This window comes from Carassius carassius, chromosome 36 (genome assembly GCF_963082965.1).
Source record: "Carassius carassius chromosome 36, fCarCar2.1, whole genome shotgun sequence".
Taxonomy (NCBI): domain Eukaryota; kingdom Metazoa; phylum Chordata; class Actinopteri; order Cypriniformes; family Cyprinidae; genus Carassius; species Carassius carassius.
The window spans coordinates 4,131,927-4,148,401 of NC_081790.1; the positions used below are offsets into that span (position 1 = coordinate 4,131,927).

Genomic DNA, 16,475 nt, shown 5'->3' on the forward strand with positions numbered 1-16,475 from the left:
TCAGTAAGATTTTCTTTTATTTGAGCATTGGGAGGTTTCTCAGCAGCGGCCCGACTGTCATCAGCACCTCAGAGCAGGAGAGAGAGCTTTCAGCAGGAGGGTTATGATCAACAAAGGAATGGTTACAGTCTAAAGCTTCTTCTGTTAGTTCAGAATTGTACGCACTTTATTCTACTCATTACAACAGTTACATTACTAGGTTTAGAACAAGCGACAAACAGATCATCTAACCAAGTGACACCATGTGTGATCTAATGCCACGAACAACATTAGCTCATCTTTAATGCTCAGTATAAGGAAGTGATAGGGACATTATCACCCTTCACAAGCTCTCTCTCTCTCAACACACACACACACACACATTCAAGCAATCAGACCCAGCCGTGAATGAGAGTGTACATTTGTACAAAACTAATATACATCTTCAGAAATACCACTCTTTAACTACAGCCTTAAAAAAAAATATATATATATATGTAAATATATATTTATTAGTTTTATTAAAATAATTGTTTGTATTATTTTAATAAACATTTTAATAATATGATATTTAAAAGCACTCAAAGGTTTTTGAGGTCTGTGTTTGACAAAAAGAAAAAGACGACAACAGTGAGGAAGTAAATGACAGGAAAAAAAATTGGCAAATACATATAGAGAGACAAACAGAAACAATACCTGTTTCCACAGATGGAGGGAAAAATATTTATACTTTTTTTGCAAACATTTTTCCTTTTTATAACATTTTTTTCTGCTTTTTTAAAAGCCTTTTATGTTTAAGCTTATGAAATGGCATCATGCACAGTATAGTTTTTTTTGTTAGTATTTTTAGCCTCTCTCTTGCTCTGAGGTGAAGTGATGACCGCGGCTGCTGCGGCTGTGTGATTGTTTGGCTGTTTCCTCTAGGTTTCTCTGACCGGTTGGAGAGGCGGGCAGGGGGAGGAGCCATCATTCTGCTGTGTCACCGGTGGACCCTGCCCTCCTCCCACCGTTTGGCCAGTGCATGTGGGCGCCCCCTCCTGGAGACTCTCCTCGTTGTACAGGCGCTTGATCCCGTCGAAATACTCGTCCACCTCCATGTGTTCCACCTTTCGCTTGGCTGAGGACTTGCAAGTGCGGGTGTGGGTGGTGTTGGGGTCAGAGGGTGCTGTCAGGGCAGGGGAGACCTGCCAGGGGGGCAGGACTCCCCCGTCCCGAGGCCCCGGGGCATTTGGCAGGGAATGGTAGATGTACACAGTGTTAGGAGGCAGGGAAGCCGTGTGCATGGACAGGCAACGTACAACCAGCTCTCGACAGCCAATCAGCTGAGAACTGTCGATCTGAAAGCGAGAAAACAAAGAAAACATTGATGATATACACTACCGTTCAAAAGTTTGGGGTCAGACGGTCTTTTATTCAGCAAGGATGCATTCAATTGATCAAAAGCGGCAGTAAAGACATTCATGTTACATTTACATTTTAAATAAATGCTGCTCTTTTGAACTTTTTCTTTTCATCAAAGAATCCTGAAACAAATGTATTGGTGTCCACAAAAAAATATGAAGCAGCAGAAGTGTTTTCAACATGGATAATACCGTATTTTCCGGACTATAAGTCACACTTTTTTTTCATAGTTTGGCTGGTCCTGCGACTTATAGTCAGGTGCGACTTATTTATCAAAATTAATTTGTCATGAACCAAGACATGAACCAAGAGAAAACATTACCGTCTACAGCCGCGAGAGGGCGCTCTATACTGCCAGAGATGCTGCTCAGTGCTCCTGTAGTCTACAGTCGTGGCCAAAAGTTTTGAGAATTACATAAATATTGGAAATTGGAAAAGTTGCTGCTTAAGTTTTTATAATAGCAATTTGCATATACTCCAGAATGTTATGAAGAGTGATCAGATGAATTGCATAGTCCTTATTTGCCATGAAAATGAACTTAATCCCAAAAAAACCTTTCCACTGCATTTCATTGCTATCATTAAAGGACCTGCTGAGATCATTTCAGTAATCGTCTTGTTAACTCAGGTGAGAATGTTGATGAGCACAAGGCTGGAGATCATTATGTCAGGCTGATTGGGTTAGAATGGCAGACTTGACATGTTAAAAGGAGGGTGATGCTTGAAATCATTGTTCTTCCATTGTTAACCATGGTGACCTGCAAAGAAACGCGTGCAGCCATCATTGCGTTGCATAAAATGGCTTCACAGGCAAGGATATTGTGGCTACTAAGATTGCTCCTAAATCAACAATTTATAGGATCATCAAGAACTTCAAGGAAAGAGGTTCAATTCTTGTAAAGAAGGCTTCAGGGTGTCCAAGAAAGTCCAGCAAGCGCCAGGATCGTCTCCTAAAGAGGATTCAGCTGCGGGATCGGAGTGCCACCAGTGCAGAGCTTGCTCAGGAATGGCAGCAGGCAGGTGTGAGCGCATCTGCACGCACAGTGAGGCCAAGACTTTTGGAAGATGGCCTGGTGTCAAGAAGGGCAGCAAAGAAGCCACTTCTCTCAGAAAAAACATCAGGGACAGATTGATCTTCTGCAGAAAGTATAGTGAATGGACTGCTGAGGACTGGGGCAAAGTCATATTCTCTGATGAAGCCCCTTTCCGATTGTTTGGGGCATCTGGAAAAAGGCTTGTCCGGAGAAGAAAAGGTGAGCGCTACCATCAGTCCTGTGTCATGCCAACAGTAAAGCATCCTGACACCATTCATGTGTGGGGTTGCTTCTCATCCAAGGGAGTGGGCTCACTCACAATTCTGCCCAAAAACACAGCCATGAATAAAGAATGGTACCAAAACACCCTCCAACAGCAACTTCTTCCAACAATCCAACAACAGTTTGGTGAAGAACAATGCATTTTCCAGCACGATGGAGCACCGTGCCATAAGGAAAAAGTGATAACTAAGTGGCTCGGGGACCAGAATGTTGAAATTTTGGGTCCATGGCCTGGAAACTCCCCAGATCTTAATCCCATTGAGAACTTGTGGTCAATCCTCAAGAGGCGGGTGGACAAACAAAAACCCACTAATTCTGACAAACTCCAAGAAGTGATTATGAAAGAATGGGTTGCTATCAGTCAGGATTTGGCCCAGAAGTTGATTGAGAGCATGCCCAGTCGAATTGCAGAGGTCCTGAAAAAGGGCCAACACTGCAAATACTGACTCTTTGCATAAATGTCATGTAATTGTCGATAAAAGCATTTGAAACATATGAAGTGCTTGTATTTATATTTCAGTAAATCACAGAAACAACTGAAACAAAGATCTAAAAGCAGTTTAGCAGCAAACTTTTTGAAAACTAATATTTATGTAATTCTCAAAACTTTTGGCCACGACTGTACACTGAGCAGCATAGAGCGCCCTCTCGTGGCTGTAGACGGTCATGTTTTCTCTTGTTTCTTGGTTCTAAATAAATGCGACTTATAGTCCGGTGTGACTTATATATGTTTTTTCCTCATCATGACATATTTTTGGACTGATGCGACTTATACTCAGGTGCGACTTATAGTCTGAAAAATATGGTAATCAGAAATGTTGCTGGAGCAGCAAATCAGAATATCAGGATGATTTCTGAAGATCATGTGACACTGAAGAATGGAGATTCCGCTGTGCATCGCAGGATTAAATTACATTTGACTAAATATTCAAATAGAAGTCTTATTTTAAACAGTAATAATATTTCACAATATTACTGTTTTTACTGTAATTTTTAAACAAATGCAGCTTTGGTGTCAAAGTGATGCTATTACAGTTTGTATTGTGTGTGTGTGTGTGTGAGTGAGTGAGTGAGTGAGTGAGTGAGTGTGTGTGTGTGTGTGAGTGAGTGAGTGAGAAAAGAAGCTATAAACTAATTTAAAATGAGAAATGCTGCCTCTGCAACTTTTTTATATTTTATGTTATTTTATTCAAGTTACAAAAACAAATTTTAATGGTTTTAATATTAGTTTCAGTTTTAGTTAACTATAATAACCCTGTTACCAACCCACAACATTTAAAAGACTGCATATATCAAATTAAAAGGCAGTAATGTTCAATAAAAAGTCATTAATATTTTTAAACGGTTTCATTGTTGTTGACGGTGTTGGTTACTGAACCTTTAGGTTTAATGATGCATGATGCAATTTTTATTTTTAACTGTATATGACAGTCATCACAGGGGCTGAGTGAGGGGCTTTTAAAGGTCTGTATTTTTACTTTCGCTTTGAACCTGCTGCTGGCACTGATAACTGACTTTGCTCTGGAGAAGTGACTGACGGGGGATCTTCTGAGTTAGGATAGGAGTTAAAGAGCCTACAGAAAAGCAAACATGTGAGACAGATTATACACACTACTGCGGCGTCAACGTATAGTCTGAGCAGATGAGTTCAATTAAACATGGCGCATGAAAAGAGCCTCTGTAAGGAGGAATAATGAGAGAACTGGATCGTCACAAATCCTGAGACCTAAAGAAAAAGTGAGAGCGACCCCAGATCAATGTGATCTTCCTGAACACTTTTTTGATCTGTTTAATGGAAGTGTTTGAATCAGATTTCCTCATTTTCCCTCATTTTTTTCATTTTACGAAGTTCTATACAAATGAACTCTTATAATCTTATGAAGCCTGCTGCTGTATCATATTGGAAATGCTAATTCTAAGCTCTCTAAATGATCAGACCTTTGCTGGAAAACCTGTTGCACACAATCTACTACATGCCATCTGTCGTCTGATTAAAAGCTTATACTTTAACAAGTTGAAAGCCTTCAAACTAAGCATTTAAATATTATCAAAGACATATTATTGGGAAATATGGAGTGATAACTGATTTTCACATGCATTTTATGTAAGTGGCCTGTTATAGAGGTCTCATTGATTTACATTACAATCAATCAGAATCACAGGTTTAAAAAGCACTGTATATTTCCCAGATGAACCCTGCAATCATCGAAAAGACTAGTCGGATAATTTGGAGCCACTGAGCTTCATCAGTTCTCACCTGTAATTTGTGTAGCAGGTCGACAGTGAGAGCGAGCCAATCAGGACAGAGTTTCTCCAGCTCTAGCGTGATGAGGCCGAGGGACAGCAGTGAGCCGGGCACCTGATGCAGTGCATTGTGGGCCAGACAGTGGAAGAGCTGCTGGGTGAGCAGAGCCACGTGCTGAGACGGGTTCAGGCCCGACAACGCCATGTTCAGCCGCCCGGACTTACAGCTCAAAACCATCGCATGGAACTATAGACAGATGAAGAAAAGTCACTATTTTTGGATCTCAGCACTTAATCGGGTGAATTGGCAGTTCTTCAGCACCCACATGGACAGCAAGGCTATTAACAGAAACCTCAATATGCCAACAATCAAGATCCGTCCTCAACATCCACATGAACAAAATCAACAACAATCAAATTTTTAAAAACCAAAGAAAGTTTTTTTTGCTTATTTGCCTGAACATCAATACAAATTCAGACAATGCAATTAAGACGAAAACAGATTTCTTGAAATAAATCCCGTATTCAGATCCCCAAACCTTTAACAATAAGGTGTTTGCATTAGCAAAAATGTTTAACAATTGTTTAGTACTTTTGTAAACTAGAATAGTGTTCTGTGAATTAGAATATATAAACTGATATTACCTGCTTCCAATATGAAGCTAATTAGATATCGCTACTGTAAAACACCAATTACGGCAGAAATGAATAAGGTCATGGTGTATATGGTGACAGTGCACAGGTTTGGTGAAGTTAACATTACTTAACAAAAACTAACGCATACATTATTATCTTTTTTTGAGAGCGTTTGTTTGCATTATGACTGAAAGACGTTATCTGTCAGATGTTAAATAGATCTTTCAAAAATATCTGATTTAGATTGACTGGAAAACATCTTCCGTTTAAAAAACTGTTATACCTACAAAGTGCTTTTTAATACTATGCTTGCTATCTGTGGACAAACTTAGCCAGACCTCCATTCAATTCAAGGTACTGTCAGAGATCACTGGGTGTGAGAAAGGAGACTTCAGCGTCTGTATGTAGAGCTGAGAAGTTTACATGTGTGTTTGAGAGGAAGTGACTCACGATGTAAAGGAAGTCCAGTGCGGTGGCGGAGTGCAGGTCCCAGTTCAGCTTATCCAGAACTATCCTCTCCATCCGCAAGATCTCAGACGGAGAACAGCCACATTTGCTGCTGGACGCCAGCTCTCTCAGAGACGGGATACACTGCAAAACACATTATATTAGCAATTTATGTTAGGTTGGTCCAACTTTATCTTTATTTATACAGTATACATGTATTGAGTTATATATACTATATAGCAAATCTCAACTTGATTGCTTGTATCATGACAAAATGCAGATTATTATTGCATAATATTTATTACAAGTCACTCTGAAACAACGTGTATTGTGAAAAGCGATATTCAAATGGATCTGACTTGACATTAAAAGCATATGCAGACAGAAACATCTACAGAAATAAAAAACAAATCTAATCCGAAACCTAATAGTTAAATAATGGCAAAACTTAGGAACTAAATTATAGTAACTGCTTCACTATGTTTAAGCCACATCATGTGGTCAGCTCTAGCCAGAAATTACTTTAAAGGGCTGCCAGGAAATAATCGGATTAAATATTAGTCCGGCGTTTTAAGTAGAAGCCAGAAGTACAGAAATCTCAGTCGTTATATTTCTACAGATAATATCTCACTTCATGAAGCAGCTGAAGGCAATGTTTGTCATCCTTCAGCCTCAGTAAAGGACACGGTTACTGAAGGCTCATCAAACTGGGGCTGATTTTAGACTTGAGACGTCAGAGATGTTCCATCCAGGGTCACCATTTCCCACAGCAAAATGTAACTTATGCTGCATAAATAGAGCCACAGAGACCCGCAACAACCGATGCTGACCATGAATCTACTCTGTTGCTTTTTAGAATAACAGACATTGTACATTATACAGCATATTAATACTGCATTCACCTCATCTTCCTCACTAGTCTTAACAGCCAGGAAGAAACAAGAGATGGCGATACAGCGCAGGTACTTCGGACGGGCCTGAAAAAGAGTCCAAGAGAGTGATCAATAATGGTACTGCAGTACTGCATCTCGTGCACTTTTATGCCACAACGGCAAATGGCAAATGTTTCTCACACACACACACATGCATGCCCTGTGTTTATTTCCTGTTCATTCAAATGCCAAGGCACAATAACTGATCAAATCTCCAATGACTGACACATATTTGCACCTAAAAATACATCAAGTGCAGTTTCAGTTTCTCTAAAAATAAATAAAATTCTAGAATCGTCTCTGTAACCCTTTTGATGTGCTAAAAGAAAATGGTAAAGAGCAAAAAAACATCTAATGTTGTATAATGAAACAGCTCAGCTAAATAGTGACCTAACTTTCTGTAGCGCTTACCAGTACATAACTGTCAAAGTTCTATAACAAAGCAAAATAATGTTCACTGCATCTCAAAAGCACTTATGCTAATTATACAAAACATGATTACTTTAAATGCATAAATTATTATGCAACATGCATAAATGTAAATGCATAACATGCATAAACAAATTTTATAACATGCGGAAACTTGATTGCTTAAATTACAATGCATTACATCCATAATTTAAATGCATAAACTATAATGCATGAAATGCATACATGCATAAATCGCATAAATAGTACACTGAATAACCTTAAATGCATACATTAAAATGCATAAAATCCTACATTTAAATGCATAAATTTTAATGCAAGAAATGCATACATGCTTAAATATAAATGCATACATTTATAAACTTATAAAATACATGTTATCGTGCAAAGTATAAGATTACACAGGCTTGAAGAGGTGATATGCAGAAAAGAAAGAGAGAGTATTTTTATAATTGTTTTTAAAAATAGGTGTTATTGTGTGAAGAACCTATCATGGGCTGCAATTAAGCCAGCCAACACACGGCTAAAAGCTGTTATGGACAGCTGGATAATGGAAAACGCCATAAACCCACAATCATTGACTGGAGCAGAAGACCTTGACCGGCCAGACATTTTTAAACATTACCTTAATGGCAGAGAGGAAGCGATCCAGGATGCCGATGGCCAGGCAGAGGGTCTCTGGATAGAGCTTCAGCTGGGAATGAACATCCCTCAACCACCGGACGGCCTCATCATGCTTTTCAGGGGAAATATCTGTATCCTGAAGAAGAAAAACTGCAGTTAATTAGATACATAACATACAGGTTTGCTTTCATCTAAACTGGAATTACCCAAATCGAACCCCTGAATTGCTGTTTATTCGATCAGACTCAGACGCACAGATATTTATTAATAACAACAATGCATTTTATCATCAACTACTACCCCAAATTATATTTATAAATTGTCATTTAGTTAAATAAAAAATAAAAAGAAAATTGAAAATAAAAAGAAAATGAAAAACTAATTTCCAGAAAACTATAACTGCATCTCAAATATACTAAAATAGCATTGATGACCTACAATAAAACAGCGAGCTTCTCGTCAGGATAGACTTGGATAGCAGACCTCTGACACAGTTTCACATATGTGTGTGTTACAAACACAAATTAACCATATATAGTCATAATACACAGAAAACTACATCTAGAGATATTTACACAGCATCATAAAAGTGTACGAATCCCAGTCTCACTGTTTACCAAGTTACAGCTTTACATACAGAAAATCACACACATTCTGCAGCATCGTAAGAGACCTAAATTAAAGCACGTAATAGTATATTGCAACATAACTATTCCTATATTATGCACAATGGACTTACACAGAAACTACCTTAATTACAGCATAGCTATTTGTCTTCCACAATGTGAACCAAACAAACCAGAGCTATGAGCTGACAGACTCACCTGGTTGGTAGGTTTCTTTGGCACGTAAGCCTTCCATAGTTTGGCTTCCCTAGAAACTGCCTTCTCTAGAAGAGATGACAGCTTCCGGCTTTCCAGGGGCAGGGTGAACTTCATCACGAACCCTGGAAAAGCCTACCTCCCCACTGGATACAGCTACCTGAGCACAGAACACACAAAACATCTCAGAAACAGATCAAATATAATATATGTCATACACCACAAGAGATGAGCTGCCTTGGGAATTTGGTTTATTTTTCATCACAGTACTTTATTCTTCTTGGTTAAGTAAGTCAACTTAAGCTTGAAGCTTTTTATATATATATAAATTTAACTTAAATACAACTAATATATATTATATAAATAAATAAATAAATATATATATATATATATATATATACTTTGCCATCATTCCTATCGTTACTGGTTATAATTAAAATATTATATATATATATATATATATATATATATATATATATATATATATATATATATATATATATATATATATATATATATTTCATAATTTTAACTCAAACTCAAATCAAAACTACTTTACGTAACGCACACACACAGATACATATACATATATATATATATATAAATATATATATATATAGTTATATAGATAAACCACCTCCTATCTGATGATCACAATTTCACCTGTTATTTTAATTAAGAATGAGAACTGATTGATTCATCATCTTATTCACGTTATTGATACAATATAGTGTATTAAAGAATAACACCAGTATTTTTTAGTGTAAACAATGACATTAAACACACCAATAGGAAATGTTGATAGTGTTGACGCAGTTTACATTTGATAATTTACATATTAGCAGACTAGCTAACGTTACACAGCAACATTTCAATAAACACGCAATCCCAGAAACCTAGCTACACCGAAAGGACAAAAATAGTATATTGTGTGCATATTCATCTCCAGTGTTGATGGTTTAATGAGTCTTAACGGTTAAATATGTCCATAAAAGATCTTAGAAATGGTTAGTTTCCTACCTCCCCTGCAAGGTTGTGGGAAACGCAGATCATCCGGTCCATTAAACTGAGGTAAAATAAAGGAGCAGATCGGATCCCGTCATCTTTTTTAAGCGTCCAGCTTCGCCTCCATGTTTGCCGTGAAATTTGATGGGGGTGTTAAAAAACTAAGAGGGATCCTTTCAAACTGATATTAAAAATAAAATGAACGGAATATAGACACGAATGTCTACTTCCGAGGAGGAGACTGAGAAGGAAGAGCCATCTTCCGCCGACCTCCTCACCGCACACAAACTTTGCTAATAGATTAAAAAGTGGTTTAAATTGTTTAAAATTCTAGAAAGTACAACATTTAAATGTAGATCTAGTAACGGTTTCCTTTTCAACTGTTTTTTTTTTGTGAATTGTGGTAACTGTCATAACGGAACTACTTAACCTGTCGAATGGATTTGGGCGTGTAGCTCGTCCTGTAGTAGAGGGACTACTTTCATATGCAATCCTATTCAGGTTGTCTCAAAATGACAGAAATACATAAAGCACCGTACAAACTAGATAATAAAAGAATTTAATGTCTGAATAAATTATAAAATTATATTTTTAACATCTAGATATATTCCTTCGCGGATATTAAGCTTAAGGAAAAAAGCTTAACGTTTAAACAAATTCCGTTATTTTATTAAATTCGATGTGATGTCTTGACCTAAAGAAATATTCTCACCTCTCACACGTCAACTTAACAACTGAATCAGACATCACTACATATACAGCTCTGTTATAATATTCAGCTAAAATGTTGACAGCACGTATCATTTAAAGTATACTTAATAGAAAACGTTATCAAGAAATCAGCATCTGATAAAATAATGCATTTGTACTTTATTTTCTTCCCCCTGGCAACCCTGTCAAAACAAAAGGGCGGGTTATCGATTTGCTAACCAATAGTCGACGTCTACATGAAAACCGGCAGCCAATGAGCGCTGGGAATTTTGGGCGGACTATTTGAACGCTACATCTTCGAGCGATCCTATTGGTCCGTAAGACTGTCAATATCTTACAACACAGAACGCTTTCAAACTACGCTTGTATGTTTTAATAGCCGAAATATTTAAAACAGACGATGAGATATTATAATATACACTAGATTAAATATAGAAATGATAACAGCAGCCATTTTAAAACGCATAAAACTATCTAAACAGAGCGACTTACGTTTTTTACGTGACAGGCCCAGGGGGAGGAGCTACATTCAACATCAACAAAAGGAAAGAGAGGCAGAGAAAACAGACGAGAGATTCTCGGATATACAAACTGAATATGTCCTTTTGACATCCCTGGTAATGTACCTTTAATAACCTTCTATAAGATATTCGTTTCCTTTTAAAAGGTCTATGCAGATGAATTGTCACCGTTTTAATGTTATGGTCGTATTTTTTTATTTCTTTTTTGAATGGGCTTGATCTTTGGCTTCGCTTGTATTTGTAGACTAACGTTAGAATTTGACTGGAAGTAATCTGTAGATTTCCGTTCGACTTTAACAGTATTTTAAGAAATTTTATCGATCATTTGTGCATGTCATTAATGAAAATTATAGATTTATTTTACTAGAATGACCGAATCCCTTGTTATCGTTGGTGCTCTTTAATGTTTAACGTTACTCTCTAAGCCAGTAACGGTACATTTGCAATTTGAAATTAATTTCCGTATAAATGCGAGTCGAGCCGATAGATCAGTTTAATGTTTCAGTTCCCGATTTATTACACAGTAATACACAAATATGTCGTATATAATTTAATGTCGAAAACAAACTGTACAGTAGATTTAAACCCCTCCCCTCCAGTCGAGGTATTTTCCAGCTGAAGAATCAACTGGACGACATTCACTTTCGATCCAGTTTTAATCTCATTATTTAGGTCAAAGCGTTTTAAAAAGGAAAATTCACATTTATTTGTCCATCTCAGTCGGAATGGATCGAGTTTATTTGTTTGGATATCCTGTAGGAAGGCGTTAACCAGCGAAACCCGACACCGAGACTCAGCTGAGAGAAGGGGGCTGGGCGAAACCTTGACCCACCGCCCTGTGTGAACCAGATTGACTTCACTTTGCCTTTTTATGCTTTTTAAAGGTGTTTTGACGACTTAAAACAAAAAAAGTGAAAATATGGAGGCATTCAGACTGATGAAGGAACTAAAGAGCAATATGGACCAAGAGGTTCAGTATCTGCCAAAGGAAACCGGACTCAGTTTGATTGAATCCACACAAGAGGTAAACTAGTTTTACAAACCCCAGTGAAAATACATTTATAGACTTTTTTTGAAAACATCAATGACAGTTATGGAAATTTGCCTTTTATTTCTGTACATTGCATACTGTACAAATACTTTTTGTGATCTTTTACTCAAAACGTCTGACAAAATATCAGTTTTAAACTTGTTACTCATTTCTCCTTATCCACACAGAACGTTAATGGGGTTTCAGCCAAATGTCGAGATTCCCGAGTAGAAGATCTCTGGAGCTTGACCAGTTTCTTCGGTTACAGCACTCAGACCTTTGTACTAGCCGTTAACCTGCTGGACAGGTTTATAGCTATGATGAAGGTAACCAGTTAAGTTATAGGTCAGTTCAACTGCTTAACATATTAAAATGTGTTATGACTGATCACTTTTATGTCGCCTAAAGGTTCAGCCCAAGTATCTGGCCTGCATCAGCATCGGTTGCCTTCACATTGCCGCCCGAGTGACCGAAGAAGAGTGCAATGTTTCGTCCAGCCATGAGCTCATTCGCATCAGCCAGTGCAAGTTCACCGTCTCAGACCTCAGCCGAATGGAGAAGATCATTTCAGAGAAGCTCAACTTCCAGTTAAAAGCCGTCACAGCCTTAACCTTCCTGCATTTGTACCACGCCATTGCACTTTCACACACGTCCAACAGGTGAGAACGGCTGGCATTATCAAACTTCAGACTCTGAGCCAGATAAACTACATTAACATGCAGACTGACAATGGGAACTTTGACTTGTAAAGGTTGATAAACCGAGCTGGCAAGTGCACTTTGCTGTATATGGGTCACAGTGAAACTAGGAGATTTACTAGATTTGTTAAATGACAAACAGCTTGGCTAACAAAATCTCTCTAATACACCGATTCTTTTTCTCCTCAGAAAAGATGTACTGAATCTTGACAAACTTGAAGCCCAGCTGAAAGCCTGCCTATGCAGAATCATTTTCTCCAAAGCAAAAGTAAGAAAGAACAACTTAAACAGTGATTCTTGAAGTTACATAGAAGTTTGAATTCTGATGAACTCTCTTTTTGTTTTTTAGCCTTCGGTGCTCGCTTTGTCACTCTTGATGCTTGAGATCGAGGCCTTACAGTCTGCGGACCTGCTAGAAATCGCCCAGCGCATACAAACACACTTGAAGGTAAAAATTCATAAGTATGTCAACCTTTTTAAACAAACTGAGTATCAATAAAACTTTTTAAAAGTGAAGAAAAGAAGTTGAATGTCACAGACCGCTCTGTTTGGTTCAAAGTCAAGTAGTTTAATCAGGCAATTTGTAGACAAAAATATACCTTTAGTTTCAGCAGCACTTAAACATCTATGGAGTAGGAAGAATCTAAAGCTCTTAACCCAGTCCTGTTGCCAGCAGGCTATTGGTTTACTGCAGTCCAAAATGAGGCTGGCTCTCTGCCCTGTCCTTATGTAAGCTGGTGTCTAATGCAGCCGCGTCTGTTTGCAGATCTCCAAGGCTGACCTGGCGTGCTGGCGAAGTCTGGTAGGTCAATGTATGAGGGAATACTCCTCTCCAGAATGTGCCAAACCTGACCACAAGAAACTGGTGTGGATCGTCTCGCGGAGGACGGCACAGAACCTCCACAGCAGCTACCGCAGCGTCCCCGAGCTGCCAACCATCCCGGAGGGTGCATGGGACGAGAGCGAGAGGTAAACACAGCTCACCTGGGGAAGAACACAGGCATCAGGATCTCACACTCATACTAACCAGTCAATAGAGACAGAAATGAAATTAATATTCGGGGTTAACCGCATAAAAATGGTTTTGGTCAAGCTTTGATTACCACAGAAAATTATTTAGACTCCTCACTACAAATGCAATATTTCTTAATTTAAATTTAAATTATTAAAATGGAAATAAAAAGCTAAACAAAACTACAATTTAAAATTATAATAAGAACAGAAAATGTAAAAGCTAATTCAAAATAATAAATTCTAGAATAGTATGTACATGTAAACAATACTAAAAAACCTAGAATATTCTTTTATAAACTAAATTCACATTAAATAATAAAAATTACATATTTACTCAAATTAAAATGAAAACTAAATTTAACAATTCAAAATTGTAATACTATTATATATTAAATAATAGTACTCCAAATTACAATGGAACTATTCTTTCATGAGGAACTAACCAGTCACAATATATCCCAACATTACAGTGATTATATTTTCATATTCTACTGATAACGGTTTTAAAATATCAGGAAATAACAGAAAGCCTAAAATATCAGGAAAAAGCCACACACAAACTTTGGAATCATTTATGTAAAGTACGCCTGTCAATTTTCCATCACAACTTCTAGTTTCAGTTCTATCAGTTTTTACCCATCACATGACAGGACTTAAACCATGGTGTTTTACTGACACACACCACTTACATTACAACCTCATCAGCACAGGCTGAAGTTCTTTCTGAACACCCCACCTATTAGGTGTCCTTACAGGGTTACTTGATAACTACGAATACTCAGTCACATCTTAGCAACCGACCCGAGAGCGTTTTTCTCACCAGGAGCAATAAGTCATTCGTGAGGCTCACCAACAGAGCTGATTACAAGCCAAAAATCCAGACAGGACGTACTGTTTTGAGATGGCTAATGGCTTAGATATGCATACACGCCAAACTAAGTGCAGCAGTGGAATGTGGGTAGTGAATAATGACTGTTTACTAACAGGTTGTGCTGCGTCATCTGTGAGTAAGAGAAGGGCGTGCAAGGTGGGGTCGGTTTGACAAAGTACAAAACAAGATCTGACATTTGACTTTTTTCTTTTTCCCCGTTATGACAGTAATATTCCAGGTGAACCGCATACATGATTTCAGCAAATGTATGTCTAACTTTACAAAAAAAAAACGAATCTAAAATGATTAAAAATTGCTTTTGTTATTGGAAATAATGCTGAAAGAAATATTAGTTTTAAATAATTATAAAAAAATTAACATCAAAAGAAATATTAAAAAAACTGAAATAAGTTAAACTAAATGTTTACTAAGTTTAAGGTCTTTTACTAAAGTTTACTAACTGATTACTAATAAGTTTAAGAACTTAAATGGCCATGTATAAATTTACAAAAAACAGGTTTAAGTTCTAAAATGACAAACTGAAATACAATTAAAAAAAATTAATACAGATGTTTACATACAAAAATAAGGTTAATAGAAATTTAAAAAATACTAATAAAAAAAACTAAATGACTAACAATCCAAATCTGATATTAAACAAAATATAAAAATAAAAACCCATTCATGAAATTAATATTACTATAATAGTAATAATATAAATACTAAAATAACAATAAAATAGAATGTTATTTTATGAATTTGTGTTAAATGATCAAATAAATGAGAGCGCATCTGACTGTTTGTTTTTTCTTTTTCGACAGTGAGGATTCAAGCGAAGACCTGAGCTCCGGGGAAGAGAGTCTGAGCAGCTCGCTGGGCAGCGACGCAGAGGGACCCTACTTCCCCCAAAACTTCCGCTGCCGTGCCCACAGACAGTAAACCACTTGCCAAGGAGCACAACCACCAATGAAGATGTGACTTCCTCGTCATCTTCCAAGATGATGTCTCAGACCTCTCCTGGCTGGAAACCTTAAGTTGCACAGCGAGGTGCCATTGTGCCTGGGTTCAACGAAACCTCAGAGTCCAAAATATCAGAATTGTATTTTAAAACTCTTCTTTTATGGCTTTACAGAAAGCCAGTCCAAATACTGTTAACATCTCTCTTGATTACTCGTGTTAAGCTAAAGGAGAAATACTTCAGCACTGCAAAACACTGGCAGCTAAAAACATAAAAAAAGAAAAAAAGATGTAGCCGTAGCATACATATAGTAGTTAGTGCATGTTCGGATTTGTCAGCATTCCAAGCAACTCAATATGACATATCCAAGGTACACTAGACTGTTAGAGAACAACTTAAGACTTGTACTTTGGTGCTTTGCACAGTTTTCTATTATGATTGTAAGCATGTGACAGTGGGAAAGCTGCGTGCCTGCAGAACTCGGAGGTCAAACAGTCAGAGATTTTCCTTTGGTGCGCATGGTGTTCGCAGAAAAACAGTGGATTGTTTATTTTTCGTGTATGTGAGTGTGATGTTGTTAACCTACTTGCCAACTTAGTTTAAGTTTCACTTTAGCCGATGTATGAAGACAAATACTGTACGTTGAAAAAAGCCTAAAAAACCTTATTCAATATAAAAAAAAATAATGTAAATTTGTATAATGTAAAAAAAAAATGCATATACGTTCTGAAACTTGTAGATATTAACTTATTTATTGTTAATTTTGTCATGGTTATATATATATATATATATATATATAAATCACAATTAAAAAAGCTATTTTGAAATTCACTCAGTC

The 16,475-nt window shown here is 37.2% G+C and overlaps 2 protein-coding genes across 3 annotated transcripts; one reads left to right on the forward strand and one right to left on the reverse strand.

Moving 5' to 3' along the window:
* LOC132116950 (cyclin-I-like) lies at positions 1-10,097 on the reverse strand. Of its 2 annotated transcripts, XM_059525869.1 has the most exons (7): positions 9,850-10,096; positions 8,833-8,989; positions 8,010-8,144; positions 6,926-7,000; positions 6,027-6,167; positions 4,954-5,187; positions 1-1,316 (listed from the first exon to the last, which is right to left on the reverse strand). In XM_059525869.1, the coding sequence occupies exons 2-7, from the start codon at positions 8,944-8,946 to the stop codon at positions 900-902; spliced, it is 1,116 nt and encodes a 371-aa protein (XP_059381852.1). In that variant the 5' UTR covers positions 8,947-8,989; positions 9,850-10,096; the 3' UTR covers positions 1-899. The 2 variants fall into 2 exon arrangements, with proteins under 2 accessions (XP_059381852.1, XP_059381853.1); XM_059525870.1 differs by lacking the exon at positions 6,926-7,000 and having other exon boundaries at positions 9,850-10,097.
* Positions 10,098-10,910: 813 nt separating this feature from the next.
* Positions 10,911-16,402, forward strand: LOC132116951 (cyclin-G2-like). Its single transcript, XM_059525871.1, has 8 exons — positions 10,911-11,162; positions 11,951-12,090; positions 12,285-12,422; positions 12,505-12,755; positions 12,984-13,062; positions 13,144-13,242; positions 13,561-13,763; positions 15,501-16,402. The coding sequence occupies exons 2-8, from the start codon at positions 11,986-11,988 to the stop codon at positions 15,616-15,618; spliced, it is 993 nt and encodes a 330-aa protein (XP_059381854.1). The 5' UTR covers positions 10,911-11,162; positions 11,951-11,985; the 3' UTR covers positions 15,619-16,402.
* Positions 16,403-16,475: the final 73 nt, after the last annotated feature.